Here is a 17,900-nt window from a genome sequence, read left to right on the forward strand (position 1 = left end):
TAAAACTAATTTTACCTGTTTCTTTTTACTTTTTAAAATGTGGCCACTAGAAAATATAAAATTTCATATGTGCCTCGTGTTATACTTCCACTGGACAGCACTTTCCTAATTCTTTCTGCCTACCACCTCACCAAATTGTCTCCTTCAACCTTGAGTTAATCTTAACTTTTTTTCTAGTCAAAGATCCCTTGCTAACTACACAAAAGCCCAATGTCATAAGGCTAGCTTCAGTAGCCTTCATGCTGGCTGCTCTTCCTGGAATAATAACAGTATTAATAATGGCTAACAGTTGAGTGCTTAATGCAGGGGAACAGCTCCACCATGGCACCATGGCACCCTGGTGATCCTGCACATTTCCACATAGGCTGGGTAGGCAAGACTCAACCACAGTCTGATCCAAGTCTTGGCAGAACACCCTGTGAGCTTACCTGGAAAACGGCAGATGGGCAGCCTTGTGAGAAGCTGCCGCGGGGCCACTTCTCGTGGGCAGAGGCTGTCATGAGGCAATTTCTCATGAGCCTCTCTGGGTCTGGTGAGGCAAGGGCCTGCCTTTGCAACTTTGCCCACTTAGGGTATAGCTGCAGGCTGTCAAACTGCTTAGCTGTGCTATGGACCCGTCTCCTTCATGTTGTCTGTCACCTGGACCCTGTGTTTTCAAGTTGTCTTATGGAACAAGAGTCATGTGGAACTAACACCATATTGATCTTGCTTTTCCTGTCTCCATAAATAATAAACTGTATCTATTTGGGCTTCTTCTCTCCTTACAGGCAGAATCTAGGGGCAGTGTGGCAGACCCACACAGCTGTAGCAGTTGGTGCTGGTTAGGAACTGCTGGACACTTACTGTGCTTCAGGGACTATCCTGGCATGTTCTATACATTATCACATCTACTTGTTGGAACAATCGTATAAATGGCTATAATAGGTACTATTAACTTAATGCCCACTTTATAGATGAGGAAACAGGCTTAGCTGAGATGAAGCACCTTGCCCAAAGTCACACTGAGTTTCCAAATCTTATCCCTCTTTGAGGCACCAGCTCAAGTCTCATCCCTAGAGAGTGTGTTGAGGTTAGTCCATGACTTAATCATCTGGCTTCTCAGCATTCAGCCCAAGCTCTGCAAACACAGCAGAAGCCTAATCAATACTCTGTCTGGTTGAGAGACAATCAGAACATATCAGAAGATCAGGAATGACAAAAATGCTCCCCTGCAGCTCACTGATGACAGCATAGTTGGAGGACCTCCTGTGCAAAGGGGCTCTGATTTTGAAAACTGGTGGTGCTGCCTGTCAAAGAGAGGCTGAAATTTGGTGTAAATGAAGTTTAAGTTGAAGAATGCAGTGTTGGGTATGCAGAAAAAAGCCCAATATACCTCACCAGATGGAAGGTATCCTCCATTTCCAGAATGTTCATCAAGCCTGATGAAATATCCTTGTCTAAAAATACATTTGCCCAAAGACCTTGCAATGTTAACATCCATTTTCTGAGGTTCTCTGGATTCCCTCGTCTCCATCCCAAGCCCTGCCATTACACTGAGTAACTTCCATCCTGCCCAGGGCCTCTTGGTCCCTCCACTTTATCCTGACACGTGTTTAATGAGGTTATTCATTCATCATGTAATTAATAAGTGTCTACAGTGTGCTATGTTATGTGCATTATGTGAACAAGGTGCCTATACTCATGAAACTTACCCTCTGAAGGAAGGGGTAAGAGAGATAATAAACATATAATATAATGTCAGGGAGAGATAAGTGCAATAAAGAAAACTAAAGCAGGATAAAGAATAGGAGCTGACCTGAGCTGTTTTAAGAAGGTGATTAGGGAAGGCCTCTTTGAGGCAGCGACACTTGAGCTGGCTTTAAGTAAAGTGAGAGAGAGATACAGAGATACCTGCAGGAGGAACATCCCTGACAGAGGAAACAGGGAATGTAAAAGTCCTGGAGCAAGAATGTCCTTGATGTATTTCGAGGGGGGAAAGGCGGCAGGAAGTGGGGTGATGGAGGGAAAGAGTACTAACCCTAACCCAGGACCAAACACGCAATCAGACTTTTGATGTGTGACTACTAGGGAAAGGCCGCTGCGAGGGGTTGAAGTGTACTTTATGCACAAAGTGCAGCCTTGCAAGGCCTTAGGCAGAGAACAGGCTGCGTCTTAAGGTTCCACGTCACCCCGGCTGCTGTAGGGGCCAGGGCAGAATGAGCGAAGCGCAGTGGGGTGACAAGCTCAGGCAAGAGAGGAAAGTGGCTCAGAGCAGGGTGGGGGATGTGGGGGTACTGAGGAGTGGTCGGACCGTACCCCGCCAGCTGCGGGGTGGAGTTTCGGACTCTGAACATCAGGAGGTTTTAATAAGGGACTCCTTACAGCGGGACACAGAAGGCAGCAACGTCGTCACACGCTTGGAAGTCTCACAGACCTGGAATGAGTTCCAGAGCCGCCGTTAATAGCCGTGGGTCTCTAGGATAGCTAATCCCTCCGGGCCTGAAGAGCCCTTACCCATAAAATGGAAATATTATCAGAATGGAATTCAAACAGGCACAGACCTACGATAAAGACAGCCGGCGACTTCCGGCTCAGCGTATCTGCGCAGGCTCAGAGGGCTCCGGCGGCCGCGGCGGCGCGGGGCTCAGGGCGCGTGCGCCAGCCTGGGCCTCAGAATGGACATGCGCAGGGCTCCGCCCTCGCATCAGCCTGCGCCGGGCCGCGGTCAGTTTGGCGGCGGCGGCGTCCAGAGGTCGTGGAGCTGCGAGTGGCGACCGGTGCGCTGGGGCTGGCCTGAGGCCGGGCGGCGGAACCTTCGCCATGCCTGGGATGGTGCTCTTCGGCCGGCGCTGGGCCATCGCCAGCGACGACTTGGTCTTCCCAGGGTTGTTCGAGCTGTTCGTGCGAGTGCTGTGGTAAGGACGGCCGGCTCTGAGGGCGGCCGGACCGCGCCGAGGAGGGAGCTGGGGGCGAGCTGTCTGTCCCCTGGCAAAAGTGGCCGGCTTACTGAGCGCGGACGCGGTCCAAGCGCTTGCCGTGCATCCTCTTATCTGTTCCGAGGAGGCAGGTCCTGGTGCTCTCCCCTTTTTACGGGTGGCAACGAAGGTCCAGAGAGGATGGGCCGTTCCCGGGGTCACACAGCGGGGCCCTGAAGTCTGCGCTGCAAGACGCGAGCACCCCTCCGTGTGCGGCGCTGCCACCTGGCCCTGAGAGCCGCGAGGACGTTATTGCTCACCAAAAGCCATGGCCTCGAGAGCTCCTTCCTCGAGCCAGGAGCAGCCACTTGTATCATTCGGTCCCGCTGCATGGGAAAGAAAAGTACCTGTATCTGCAGAATGAAGGAGAGAAAAAAATTACCTTTCAGCGCCATTCGTTCTTGAGCCGGTTGTGGCTGAATCTCACGAGAAGCAGACAGGCTCTCCATACACGCTCTTTCCAAGTGTGGAGTCAGTGGGAAGGGGCATTGGTGCATGCAGTCTGTTCCCAGAGGGTCTCGGCAAGGAATAATATTGTTATGAAATAGTGGATTCTTGAGGGAAAGGAATATAAAAACATAAAATGTTTTGGGCTGCTTCCCAGGAGTTTTATAGTTTTCAGGGCCAGGCATTTCTTTTCTTCCTTTCTTTTCTTTTCTGTTTTTTTTTTTTTGAGACAGATTCTCTTGCTCTGTTGCCCAGGCTAGAGTGCCATGGCGTCAGCCTAGCTCACAGCAACCTCAAACACCTGAGCGCAAGCAATCGTTCTGCCTCAGCCAGCCTCCTGAGTAGCTGGGACTACAATCACACACCACCAAACCCGGCTAATTTTTAGTGGAGAGGGGTCTCACTCTTGCTCAGGCTGGTCTTGAACTCCTGACCTCAAGCAGTTGTCCTGCATCGGGCTCCCAGAGTGCTAGGATTACAGGCATGATACCACACACCCAACCAGGGCCAGGTATTTCTGAAATTGTTTCCCCTTTATTATTTCTAGATACAAAGTCCTGATACCACAAAACTGACAAAAACATAGGGCTTGAATTCTTCATAGGGCACTCTTGCCAAGTGGTGTTCTGTTTTCTGCTGAAATACCTCTAATGATGGGTTGTTATTGCTTTGGGTTGCCTGGTGCTGTCTTTCATTGTTCTGGGCTGAATTACAAGATGTAGTTGTGAGGCCACAGTACTACTTTCAAGTTTATCAGTGTTCACTATGGAACATCTTTGCATAACTGGCTTCCCACCCTCTTGGTTTTGTATTACAGACAGCAGATTACAATGTGCGTTTGTCAATTTCTTAATTCAAAGAAGTAAAAATTCTCTTGTTAATAATTTAGCAAACATATTGTTTGTTGGTTTACCAGTTGTGTGTTTCTGAGTCACAATGGAGATATTTTCCAGCAGCTCACATTATATTTGCTTGCTTTTGGTTTTAAATGCCTCTCATGGATTATAGCAAACACAGGATAAGAACAGCGATGTAAGCATGGAAAGTAAAAAACTCATAAAAAAAAGAAAAGCCATAGTCTTTAATTGACTTATTAGATCTTTTATTGATGAAAATTGTATTCCAAACTGAACCTTGCCTTGTTTCGGAAAATATTAACTGCTTTTATTTTTTTATATCGTGTTTTACAAAGCAGCTCTTTGGATTCCGTTTCTGACCCTCCCTCTTTTTCCACAGGTGGATTGGCATTCTGACTTTGTATTTCATGCACAGAGGGAAGCTGGACTGTGCTGGTGGGGCCCTGCTCAGCAGTTACTTGATCGTTCTCATTATTCTCCTGGCAGTTATTATATGTACTGTGTTAGCCATTGTGTATGTCAGCATGAAAGGTAAAAAGTAGCCTTTTCTATTTGACACCTTTTTTATTTTAACAGCTTCATTGAAATATAATTTGCGTACCCTGCAAGTGATCCATTTAAAGTGTACAATTCACTGGTTTTTAGCATAATCACAGAGGTGGGCAATCTTCACCACAATCAATTTTAGAAGTTTTTCATAACCCCCAAAAAGAAATCTTGTACCCATTAGCAGTCTCTCCTCATTTCCTCCCAACCCCCCCCTGCCCTGGGCATCCAATAATTTGCTTTCTGTCTCTACAGATTTGCCTATTCTAGACATAATATAAGTGCAACTATCACTATGTGGCCATTTGGTCTGGCTTCTTTTTTTTTTTCTTGAGGCAGAATCTTGCTCTGTCACCCAGGCTAAAGTGCAGTGGCATCATCATAGCTCACTGCAACCTCAAACTCCTGGGCTTAAGTGATCCTCCTGCCTCAGCCTCCAGATTAGCTGGGACTATAGGCATGTGCCACCACACCTGGCTAATTTTTCTATTTTTTGTAGAGATGAGATCTTGCTCTTGCTCAGACTAGTCTTGAACTCCTGACCTCAAGCAATCCTCCTGCCTCGGCCTCCTAAAGTGCTGGGATTACAGGCGTGAGCCACTTCGCCCAGCCTGGTCTGGCTTCTTAAATTTAGCATAGTGTTTTCAAGGTTCATCCATATTGTAGCATGTATCAGTACTTCATTCCTTTTTATGACCGAATAATATTGCATTGAATCAATATACCACATTTTACTTATCCATTTGTCAGTTGGTGGACATTTGAGTTGTTCCCACCTTTTGGCTATTATGAATGATACTGCTATGAATACTTATGTACAAGTTTTGGTGTAGACATATGTTTTTATTTCACTTAAGTATGTACCTAGGAGTGGAATTGCTCTATCATGTGGTAACTATGTTTAAGCTCTTGATGAACTGCCAGACAGACTTTTCCAAACAGCTGCACCATTTTACATTCCCACCAGTAGTGTATAAGGGTTCTAATTTCTCAACATCTTTACCAGCACTTGTAATTATCTGACTTTTTGATTAATAGTGAGTATGGAGTGGTGTCTCTTTTTTTTAATCTCTTGGTTTCGATTCACATTTCCTTGGTGACCAGTGATGTTGAGCATCCGTTTGTGTGCTTATTGGCCATTTGTATATCAATAGACATTGAAATGTCTATTCAGATCCTTTGCCCAATTTTAAATGAGATTATTTATCTTGTTATTTATGAGTTGTAAGAGTTATACCTATTCTTAATTTTTTTTTTTACATGTTACAGTTTGCTGCAGACAATCATTTAACTGAGAATGTCTCTAGAAATGTTGGAAACCTTCCCTGTTTGATTGCTCTGATTCATACCCTGAGCTGAGTACTCTAGTAACTAACAAAGAAATGCATTAGTAAGTAAAAATCCATCACTCAGAGGCAGGGCTGTATGGCATGCCACCATGCACTGTGTTTTAGTGTTTTATCCCTGCTTGAATCGGGATGTAGGTGGCATGCTTATCAGTTGGTAGATGATGATAAACTTGGAGGGCCTGGGGGTAATACAGTGTGTGATAGGATCAAGATCATCTTAACAGTTTGGAATGATGGATCAAAATGTAAAATAAGTTCACTCACGGGAGAAATGTGGAGGGGAGAAATGTTAGTGGCAAAGTGTTTCATGAGAAAAAGACCTTAGGGTTTTGGATGACCAAGAAGAGTGGCATGTGCCCACTTACTATTGTAGTACATGGAAAATAGAGTTCTTTGTATTTTAGTATGCCTCTAAAAACATGGATGGATGGGGTCTGATTGAAGAAGGTCCCAGTTCTGTGGTCTGTGTCAGCCCCCAAATGTGGTTTGTCACTGGTGCTGGATGCTGAAGGAAAGGAAGAAGCAATGTGTACAATGTGGCTTTAGCACTGTGAGGCTTCTTAATGAAGGTAAATTATTTAGACTGGTGTTATTTTAGATGTAGCATTATCTAACTTTTTTGCACTTTTTTTCATGCCACATTCTGATTAGGCCACTGAGTTTATAACTGTAATAGTAGGTTCAGATTGGAAGCAGTAAGTATAAACTTTTTTCCTCCTTAAATATTTGTTTTTCTTCAGATATTTTTGGTGGTGTCAGGGCACAGTCACATTCCTGTGATGGATGCTTATATTCACTCAGTCCCCTCCTCCCAGGTACTTGCTTGATGCCTGTGTCATCACACACTGCTTGTTGTCAGAGCTCAGAAATGGCCTACAGGTTGTCCCAGGTGTTGTGAGTTGCCTATCTCAAGCCTCCTCCAAATAGAACCCAGTTTTTTCAGTATATCCCCCATCCCACCCCCCATCCCACACGTACCAAGTGTGTGTCAGAGATGCAGGCCCTAGGCCCAGCTCAGGAATGAACTTGTGTCAGTGGCTGGTTCAGGGATGAACATGAGACCCGATTTGGGCCAGTGAAAGGGAGAGTTTTCTGGAAGTTTCTGGGAAAGTGCTTCCTTGCTCTTCTAGGAAAGATCCAAAATCCACATACCACTCTCCTTCTGGGTGATGCTGTGTCTCTGCTCACAGCACATGATGGGCTGAGCAGAGAAGAGAGCTGTGGGAAGCACAGGGAGACAGAGCCAGAGTCCCAAGTCCAGGCAGCCCAGGCACCGTCTTGCCTCTGCACTTCTAGTCCCTTGAGTCAGTACAGTTCCTTCCTGCTTTTAAGCCAGTTTGAGTTGAATTTTCTGTTACTTGTGGCTAGAGATGTCCCAACCAAACTGAAAACAGTATTTTATGAAAACATGTTAGTTTAATTGCCAGTTGTTACAAATAATTAACATCATATGACTTATTAAAAATATTGTGTAAATCCTGTGAAGAACAATCAATAAAGGTTTGAAAAAAGACATGGGAAAAAATATTTATAACACATGAGACCAAGAGGCAATCTCTGTAGTATATAAGGGCTTCTATAGGTAAAAAAGAAAAAAAGCCCATAGTCAGTAGAAAAATGGGTAAAGAACATGAACAGTAAAGGAAATATAAATGATTTTAAATGTATATAATATTGAGCCTCAATCACAATAAAAATTCACTTAGTATACTGAGTTGGTGCGTCTGTGCAGAAACAGGAAGCTCATTTTGTTGGTGGGAATGTAAATTGATTGAATAGCTGGAGGCCAATTGATGGCTGTCTGTATGTATCGATTTTTTCCTATATATTTGCACTTGTGCAAAGAAATACTTGTAGGGATCTTCATTGCAGTGTTGTGTTTTTTTTTTTTTGAAACAGAGTCTCACTCTGTTGCCCGGGCTAGAGTGCCGTGGCGTCAGCCTAGCTCACAGCAACCTCAAACTCCTGGGCTCAAGCAATCCTCTTGCCTCAGCCTCCCGAGTAGCTGGGACTACAGGCATGCGCCACCATGCCTGGCTCATTTTCTTATGTATATTTTTAGCTGTCCATGTGATTTCTTTCTATTATTAGTGGAGATGGGGTCTCGCTCTTGCTCAGGCTGGTCTCAAACTCCTGAGCTCAAACAATCCGCCCGCCTCAGCCTCCCAGGGTGCTAGGATTACAGGTGTGAGTGCAGTGTTGTTTATAGGAACAAAAGATCAGAACAAACTAAATACCCGTCAGTATGCCAACTGGTTAGGTAAACTGTAGTTTATCCACATGATGGTCTACTCTATACACGTTAAAAATGAGAAAATTCTTTGTGAACAGAAGAATGATTTCCAATATGCTAAGGCACAGGACATTCTATGTAATTTGCTGCTTTTTCCTAAAAGACATATACATTTAGTTTATGCAGAGACTTTCTGGGAGGATATATAAGCCACTGGTTTACTTCTAGGGAAGGTAATGGAAGGATGGAGACTTCTGGGACTTCCAGGCGGGAGGAAGGCTTAAAATTTACTTTATACCTATTTGAACTGTTTGGACTTTTTACCCTTTAGGTGCATTACCTGCACAAAATCAATGAGTTTTTTACAAATTGCAAATTTTAGATATATTGTTAAGTTATTAACACATTGGTTAATTTTATTCTTGATAGATGGATAACTTCTATTGCCTTTTATTTCATAAGTCAAGTCCCAATAATCTGTCACTTGAGCTGAAAGACAATGTTTATTTAGCTTCTGGCTGATATTCCTCTCTACAAGAAACATCACAAGTTGTAGAGGGAACATTTGGAACAAATAGATTTCAGTCGTCTTTATTCAAAAGACTCATCCTCTTTTTCCTGCTCATAAATATATATAGCTTAGTTGGGAAAAATCTTGATATTGGGGTAGTTTCTATTACTGACTTGAGAACCTCCCAGATGAAATCCTACTGTTGCTACCATGCTTTAATTAGGGACAGTTCATCCTCATGATGACTACATTTTGATAGAACACCCTTGACATACAAAGTCTGCCATTTGCTATGTTTGGCTTTGATTACAGGATGTCTCCTTGCATTTCCTCTGCATTTGTATCTCAAGAGCTCGTTTCTAATCTCATGCCAGAGAAGACTGTTGTAGTGGCTGTAGGTGTTGAATCTAACAATTCTGTGGTATAGGCCTTCTTTTTCTTGCTCTTACATAAGTGGCTGTGCCTGGTGAAGGATGATAGGGCTGTTTAACCAAGACTTGCTGAGGACGTTACATTCAGGAATGCAGCTGTGCTCTTCGGTTGTGGGCCCATTTGCATCATGAGGCCCATGGCAGCAGCCAGGTCCATGCCAGTATCCCTTTATCTTGAGAAGAAAATAAATATGTAAATAAAATAAAAATTGGTTTTCTAGGCAGATGTAACTATGTAAAGGAGACCTTTTCAGTATCTTATTTCTTTTCTGGAACTTTAATCAGAACAACTTCGTTTCTTATTTCCTTGTGTATGTATTTATTTCATTAATAGCAGTATCAGTAGTTGCCCTCACTGTTGGAGTTTCAAGTCCAGGTGCTGCTGACGTTACAATATGTCCTTAATTAGAATCCCAGCCCTCTAGGAAGCACTTGTGTATGCAGATGTCGTTTCCTGTTTTTCTTGGGTGATTGGCTATTATATGATAACAAGCTCCAAATATAGGACTGAGTTTTTTTATCTTAGATACCAGCACCCTTTGCCCCTCAGAGACAGAGTACTGTTACAATTCATTACCTCATAAAATTTTGTCTCTGTGCCAAAAATGAAGCCTGGGCCGAGCGCAGTGGCTCACGCCTGTAATCCTAGCACTCTGGGAGGCCAAGGTGGGAGGATTACTCGAGCTCAGGAGTTCGAGACCAGCCTGAGCAAGAGCGAGACCCCCGTCTCTACTAAAAAAATGGAAAGAAATTATCTGGACAGGTAAAAATATATATAGAAAAAAAAATTAGCCGGGCATGGTGGCACATGCCTGTAGTCCCAGCTACTCGGAAAGCTGAGGCAGGAGGATTGCTTAAGCTCAGGAGTTTGAGATTGCTGTGAGCTAGGCTGACGCCACGGCACTCTAGCCCGGGCAACAGAGCGAGACTCTGTCTCAAAAAAAAAACCAAAACAAAGCAAAAATGAAGCCTGATAGTGCCTAATATTTTATAATGTTACTCTGTGTAAATCATTCTAACAGAAGATAATTTTTAGAATTTAAAAGCTGTTTCCTTACCAAATCATACTTTAGAGCTTAGATTTTTTTTTTTCGGTCACTGTTTTTGTTTTAATCATGTGGCATTTTATGTTACTTAGTGTTTATTATAGCTTTTCTCCAAGGGGAGAGAGTTGATGTTTTACACTAAGAATTAAAGAACACAGGCATGTATTCATACTTGGATTTGTTTTACAAATACACTGAAAATGTCACATCTAAATGTTAGGCTTCTTCAAGTGGTCTTTTACAACAGAATTGTTCACTTCCCCAAAATGAGGACCATGGGGGCAAAGAGCCCAGGTCATGCAGACCTGGATTATATTTTAGAAAATAGCTGTTAAGTTCTCTGAGCCTCAATTTCCTCATTTATAAAATGGGATAATGACTAACCCACAGTCATTGTGAGGATTAAAGAATAATGGGCATGCAGTGTTTTAGGATGGTATCTAGAACAATATAGGTTTCAGATAGACACGGAGCTTATTTTCCTGGCTGTTAGAACTTGGGTGACCATATATCCCTGTTTGCCTGGGACAATTCTGTTTCATGCGCGTTGTCCCAGCATAATTATTAATAGCACCACTTTTTGTTCTCAAAAGTATCCCAATTTGGGCAATGATTATATAGTCACCCTAGTTAGAACCCGGGAGTGTTTTTAATCTCTGGTGAATCTAAGAAATGAATCTGAGGCTTTTTGTCATGTTTCTATCCTTACTTTGTCACCTGCTCTCAAACTTAGGCATTGTTTACCGATTACAAGTAGAACAAGTCAGTTGGTGGGTGGGTGTACAGTACAAATGTATGCTCTAATAGCTGTATTTTTGTACAAAGGAAGTTCTTATCTCTGAGGAAGCAAGTGAGCAGTCTGAATATTTGCTGTATTTCAGGAACCATTTGTAACCCTGGACCCCGGAAGTCTATGACTAAGCTGCTTTACATCCGCCTGGCGCTCTTTTTGCCAGAGATGGTCTGGGCTTCTCTGGGGGCTGCCTGGATAGCACACAGTATTCAGTGCGACAAGATAGTTGTGAATGGCATCATTGCAACCGTCATTGTCAGGTGAGGTCTTCCTCCTTCTCTTACCGTTTAAATGCATTTGAGATGTATGTGAACAAACCTTTCTGACTAACACAACAGATAGCCCAGTGTCATGTGGGCTTCCTAAAATACTTAGAAATTGGACCCTCTCTGAGTAACTCATGAAAATTTAGAGACCCTTATTTACATGAGAAATTACTCATCTTTCATTATGTATTTATTGATGTTTTTTTCTTACTAGTTCTTACTTTTCTCATTCCCTCCCTTCCCTTATAAGGGAAGGAAGAAAACCGAAGACCAAAACAAGGACAAAAACTAAAACTGAAGGTATGAGAAAAGATATAGTGTCAGGAATTGCTGCAGGGAATAATATTCTACAATGATAAAGTTTTCACATTCTCTAGGCTAAAAATCTTAGAGATGATCATCAGCAGAGTCCATTCACAGAGGTGCATCTTCCCAGTGTGTTCATGAATCCATGTCTTGCACACCATGGGCAGTGTAGAAATGTATAAGCATATGAACAAAAGACCTTTCAGAGTATCCTGTGATACGGAAATTCTTTTGGTTTTACCGAGGAGAACGCTGATGCATTGAGAAGTAAAGGCCTGGGTCGTGGTCGGGGGCTGTGGTGAACAAGTTCCAACTGCTTCTGTGCCCAGCAGACAGCTCTGTGCTCCTTTTGTGGTCTTTACTTTTAGGGCTCTGATCTTTGTGGAGCCTGGGTTGGCTATAGGTTCATAGGGAACTTTCTAGAAGAAATGAGTTGCTCACCTTAGCCTGGTTCTGAGAGATCTTCATCTTCCTTGGGAACTGGACCCTCAATTGGAGAGATGCAGAAACAGCCCAAAGGAGGGAACGTTTGGCCCTGCATCTGGAGGGGGCCCACAGTCATCGAGCCTTTCCTCTCTCTGTTTTGCAGTTGGATCATCATCGTCGCCACTGTGGTTACCATTATCATTGTCTTTGACCCACTGGGGGGGAAAGTGGCTTCATATTCCTGTGCTGGTCCCAGTCACCTGGATAGTCATGATTCAAGCCAGTTATTTAATGGCCTCAAGACAGCAGCTACAAGCGTGTGGGAAACCAGAATCAAGTTCTTGTGCTGTTGCATTGGGAAAGACGACCATACTCGAGTTGCTTTTTCGAGTACGGCAGAGCTTTTCTCAACCTACTTTTCAGTAAGCTGAAGGGGTCTGGTTTGGTCTCTTTCTTCTGTTTAAATGCTTCTTATGTGAAGATGAGTACTTTGCATTTTTGAGCCAATTCCCCTGTTCTGTTTTAGCTTTTGAGAACCTGGAATCTTGGGGTGTGTGGGGATGGGGGGAGATGGTCTGTTGGGCTGAGAACTCAAGGGAGCAGTTAACCTAGCAGGGCCATTTGTTTTCAGATCCTGCCTCTCTGGTCGGGTACATCTTTGTATTGATGCCTATTCATTATACTGCCAAGATTTTGAATTAGTTTGTAAGGAACTAAATAATGGAACCTGTATATTTTGGGAATAATTTGCCAGTTACCTTTTTATGTATCATCTACCCAGCTAGTACTCAGCAGATACCAAGTACAGGCAGTGTACTGCATTGAAGGTAGTATCAGATAGTGATTTCTTACTACTTTATGTCATGATGGAAATGATTATCCTATTTTTTTTCTGGCTTATTCTATAAGAAAAATTATTCTACTTTTGAAGGAAAATTTGACTAGATTATTGCAGAGCAGAAGGGTGTCATCCTTCTAGAGCGATTTCTTCGGTGATTTGCAACTATTTGTTTTTCTTTCACATCTAGCATGTGATTTTGTCTTTTCATGTGATGTTCTCAGATAAGCTGCTGTTATGCTCAGCACTGAGACCAAGGAAGGGAGGAAGAGTTCTCTTGACATCCTGCACACCTGCCGGTCTCTTTCTCGCATCTCTGTGGTGTCCAGCTTTGCACTGTTCAGGGCTGGGCCCATAGCCTAATATCAGGCCATAGCAGTAGCCTCCACGTAGGCATCAGGGAAGTGTGTCCCCTCAGTAATTTAAAGGAGTGCTTTCCCCCTAGTCTTAAGATATTTGGAAGAAGGAGGGAGAGAAGCTGGTTATTTTTAGGGGCTATCTTAATCTACATCCTAGGCAGGACTGATGGCTCAGAGGTGAAGTGGCCAGAACATTGTCCTTTCTCATGAGCTGGAAATACCTGAAGGTGGTTGAGGATTCCTGACTCTTTCATATCTATCCTGAAGAAAAAAGGTATGGTCAGACTCAGGAAGACTCACTCTCTCTTGCTTTACTAGCTTGGGGTCCTTCCTGAGCCTTGCTGTACCCAAGTGAGTGTAAGTTCAGTCTCCTAAATCTCTGCCATAGAGGATGTTTCAACAAAACCTTCATAGCATCTTAAGAAATGAGAGTATACACTTGAGCTAAAATTGTGTATTACCACAAAGGGAGAATTTATTCATTTATTCCCCCACTTTATGAAAGATTTAAAGTAGATTAAAAATAGATGAGTCACTTGACATGAAATTTTAAAATGGAGATCAACGAAATTTTTTATATTTTCCAGTGGATTTGTCTGGGGGCAGGATGTGAAAAATACTAAGCTCACGTATAGACGGAGTCCTGTAAGGAAAATTCTCTTTAAAATATCTTTGTACATATAAGTGTATCTATGTGTTGTGAGTATGTGTGCCTGTGAACTATATAAAACTGAATGTTAGGGAACTCATGGGCAGCTCCTGCTGGGTTTTATGACAGGCCATTGTGGTTTTCCACCCAGGACACAGATCTGGTACCCAGCGACATCGCAGCGGGTCTTGCCCTTCTCCATCAGCAACAGGACAATATCGGGAGTAACCAGGAGCCTGACGAGGTGATCAGCCACTCCCCAGGGCCCTCCCAGGTAAGCCGGTGTTCCTGTAGGATTGTACAGTTTTGACATTTATTTTACACCTCTTTGTAGATCTTAAAAAATATACAGCTAGCCAACAGCCATTTCAGTAGTAATTGGGTTGGAATCTGATTTGTGGCTTCTGATGGTTGTAACTTATCACCTGTCAGGTGAAGCTTCTCCTCATCACCTGGCATTCAGGTATTGGGAGCCAATTCCTGGCCAGTTCACCATCCGTTGTATTCTTAAAGCCTTCTCTTTTTAGGTAATTCACTGTTGAATTCTACATATCAGACAAATTCCTTCTGGAATGGGACCTATGATTCTCCCCTGGCATGCTTGCTTGCTTCTCTGGGCTTACAGAGCAGAAATAGTTCAGCTTTGCTTGATGATAGTTTTCCTGCCACAGATTTTTATGCTTTGGAAAGAGAAAATTGCACATAGCCTATATGTATTTCTCTGCCCCTTGTTCAAGCACTCAGTTCTTGGCAGCCCGTGTTGCCACACCAGCAGTGGTGTGGAAATCTGCTAGTGTGATGCATCTAGGCAGGAAGCACTGGCTCATTTCAGCAGGAGTCAGAAAAGTCATTAGGGTTGTTTTTGCTGTTAACTCCCACCATACTTGCTGCATTCCTATAAATTGAGGAGTCCATCTCAGTCTGTATTTAAGGACCAGTCTTCCCTTTGTATGGTCTCTGAGAGTTACATTCTGTGAGGAAGGAGCAGGAAGAATCAGGAGTTTGAGTTCAGGTTTAAGATATTAGTGTGTTGATCCTCTACGTAATGCGTTCCCCTAAATAAAAATCTTTTTTTTCTCCTCTTCCAGGAAGCTGATTTGGATGCAGAATTAGAAAATTGCCATCATTATATGCAGTTTGCAGCAGCTGCCTATGGGTGGCCACTCTACATTTATAGAAACCCATTTACAGGGCTGTGCAGGATTGGTGGTGACTGGTAGGTTGGCATGGTCTGAGGCCTCCATATTTCCCTTTTTTAAAAACCCTTTCCATTTTGAGGTATTTTAAAAACTTGCAAGAATAGTACAAAGAACTCCCATATATTCTTTATTTGGAGTCACCAGTTGTGACTCATTTTGTCACATGTGCTGTCTCTCATTCTCTCCCCCTCCCTCCCCCCCCCTCCATATATATATATATATATATATATATATACACACACACACACACACACTTTTTTATACATATTTTTTCCCTGAACCATTTTAGATTTAGATTTAGTTGTAGACACTGTGACCCTTTATCTCTATTTACTTTAGCCTGAATTTCCTAAGAATAAGGACATTCTTTTACATAACTACTGTAAAATTATAAAATTTGGGATATTTGTCATTGACCATTAGCTAATTTACAAATTGGATTCACATTTTTCCAATTGTCCCAGCAGTACCCTTTTTAGCAATTTTTTCTCCAATCCAAGATGACACGTTGCATTTAGTTGTCATGTCTCCTTAAGTTTGCAACAGTTCTTCAGCAATTCTTTGTCACTCATGATATTGACATTTTGAAGAGGACAGTGCAGGTATTTTGTAGAATGGCCCTCAGTTTCCATTTGTGTGATGGTTTCCTTGTGATCAGATTCAAGTGTTGAATTTTTGGCAGGAATGCTCCATGAGGAACATTGTGACCTTGTTAGTACATCTTATCAGGAGATACAGGATGCCAGGTTGTCCCATCTCTGGTGATGTTAACATTGATTGCTTGGCTGGCTGAGGTGGTGACTGCCAGGTTTTGCCACAGAAGTCATCTTTGGGGAGATAGTTTGAGAACATTTAAATATCCTGTTCCTCTCCAGACTTTGACCTGGTACTTTTAGTATCCATTGGTTCTTGTCTGAATCATTTATTACTAGGATGGTTGCAAAATTTTGATTTTCTAAATTCACCATTTCTTCTACATTAGTTGTCATTCTACAGTAAAGAAGAGCTTTTTCTTCCCTACAGTATATTATCAATATGGATTTATAGCTTCTTACATTATTCAATGGGTTATAATTACTGATCATTTTGTAGTAAGTATAATGTTTATTTGATGTTCAAAATGTCCCAGATTTGGTCCTGCAGACTGGCTCCTGTATCCTTTTGATACGACCCCATCACGTTTGAGCACTTCCTAATTTTCTGACATAAGTTGTTGCAGATTCATCTTGTGCTTTCCCTGGAATGGTTTCTCCAGGGCATCCTCTGCTTTTAGTGTGGACGGTGGTATTTAGAAATCAATGTAAGTGCTAGATGTGCGTATTACTCTTGGGGTGTTTTTGCTTCTGGGCCTTTTCAGTGGACAGAAACAGGGGGAAAATGCAATTTCATGTGATTCAGTCCAATATATATTTATTTTAAAAATCGTGAGTTTATACTGATATCTTTTAATTCTCATCCAAAGCCACAGAATTTTTCCTTGTCTTTTCCCATATCATATCTGTCTACTTTATCCACAAAGAGAACTCTGGCACCCAACAAAATCAATCCTCCAGTACTCACAAAATAGTTTCAGAATTGCTATATCCAGTACTACTACAAAAAAGACATCTGCTAAGTAGAGTTTATGACTTGTTTGTAGTTTTTTTTGTTTTTAGACTTAGAGTATTTTAGACTTACTCAAAAGTTACTTAGATTAGTTCTTTTGTTGTTTTTTCTTCTCCAGAGATGGTTATATCATTCATTTAGAAGAATTTTGTTCACTGGCTTCTGTTGACATTCAGTTTTAGGGTCTCCCGCATCCTTGTTGATTTAATTTATTTTTTAAATATGTAAAGCGTTAACATGATGCCAGAAGTAAAAACTCTGCTAAGAGGTATACACAGAGGAATAGTTACCTTTAAAAAGCCATTCTACGTTAGCCAGGCTAAGTCCTAAAAATTGTAAACTCTAGTGTTCATGTTTGCTGGGAAAACATGATGAGGACTGATGTTCCTGGCAGGTGGCTCTAGCTGGCACAGTAACATCCTTGTCCGCTTTTTTCAGTTGCAGAAGCAGAACAACAGAATATGACTTGGTCGGAGGTGATCAGCTCAACTGTCATTTTGGCTCTATCCTGCAGACAACAGGGCTACAGTACAGGGATTTTATTCACATAAGCTTTCATGACAAGGTACAGTATAAGACAGCGGTTCTTAACTTCGCTTGGGTCTTAGAGCCCTTTGAGATTCTGATGGAAGTTATGGGTTATTCTTCATACAGTTCATAGACACACATACACATGTTCACTCCCAAATCCCGTGAACCATTTCAGGGGGTTCACAGAGCCCCTCGAAAGTCCACATAGGTCCGTTGGTCCAGGTTCGAAACCCAGGTTTAACATAAGATAAAGAAGTCTTCATCAGAGACACCATATCATGTATCTTACATAAGCCCATCTGTTATTGAAGAACAATGAGTTCCTTTAGTATTAATTCTGCATAGGTTTCTGGGGTTAATAATCCTTTTTCTGGGTCTTGAGCTCCATCAACAGTAGTGTAGTCCGGTGGGTCTCACACCTTGTAGGGTATCAGAGTCATCTTGGGTGAAGCTACAAAAGCCAGTTCTGTCCAGTGTCAGTGATCCATGTGTCAGCGTTGCTTAGTATCTGTCCAGGTGGGTCTTGTGTGCACCAAGATTGAAGAACCGCTGGT

General features: G+C 42.5%; 1 protein-coding gene across 4 annotated transcripts in view; it reads left to right on the top strand.

Moving 5' to 3' along the window:
* The first annotated feature begins 2,665 nt into the window (after nucleotides 1-2,665).
* DAGLB (diacylglycerol lipase beta) overlaps nucleotides 2,666-17,900 on the top strand; it is a 29,606-nt gene continuing 14,371 nt past the window's right edge. Inside the window, exons 1-7 of one of the 4 annotated variants that reach the window (XM_045541285.1) lie at nucleotides 2,666-2,894; nucleotides 4,638-4,789; nucleotides 11,256-11,427; nucleotides 12,329-12,587; nucleotides 14,163-14,285; nucleotides 15,100-15,227; nucleotides 17,254-17,380. In XM_045541285.1, coding sequence (XP_045397241.1) covers nucleotides 2,800-2,894; nucleotides 4,638-4,789; nucleotides 11,256-11,427; nucleotides 12,329-12,587; nucleotides 14,163-14,285; nucleotides 15,100-15,227; nucleotides 17,254-17,380 — 1,056 coding nt within the window. In that variant the 5' untranslated portion in view covers nucleotides 2,666-2,799. Of the gene's footprint in view, nucleotides 2,895-4,637; nucleotides 4,790-6,103; nucleotides 6,195-11,255; nucleotides 11,428-12,328; nucleotides 12,588-14,162; nucleotides 14,286-15,099; nucleotides 15,228-17,253; nucleotides 17,381-17,900 lie in introns of those variants that run through there. The other 3 variants (XM_045541286.1, XM_045541287.1, XM_045541288.1) reach the window with 3 other exon arrangements.

The sequence above is a fragment of the Lemur catta genome, chromosome 2 (assembly GCF_020740605.2).
Source record: "Lemur catta isolate mLemCat1 chromosome 2, mLemCat1.pri, whole genome shotgun sequence".
Taxonomy (NCBI): Eukaryota; Metazoa; Chordata; class Mammalia; order Primates; family Lemuridae; genus Lemur; species Lemur catta.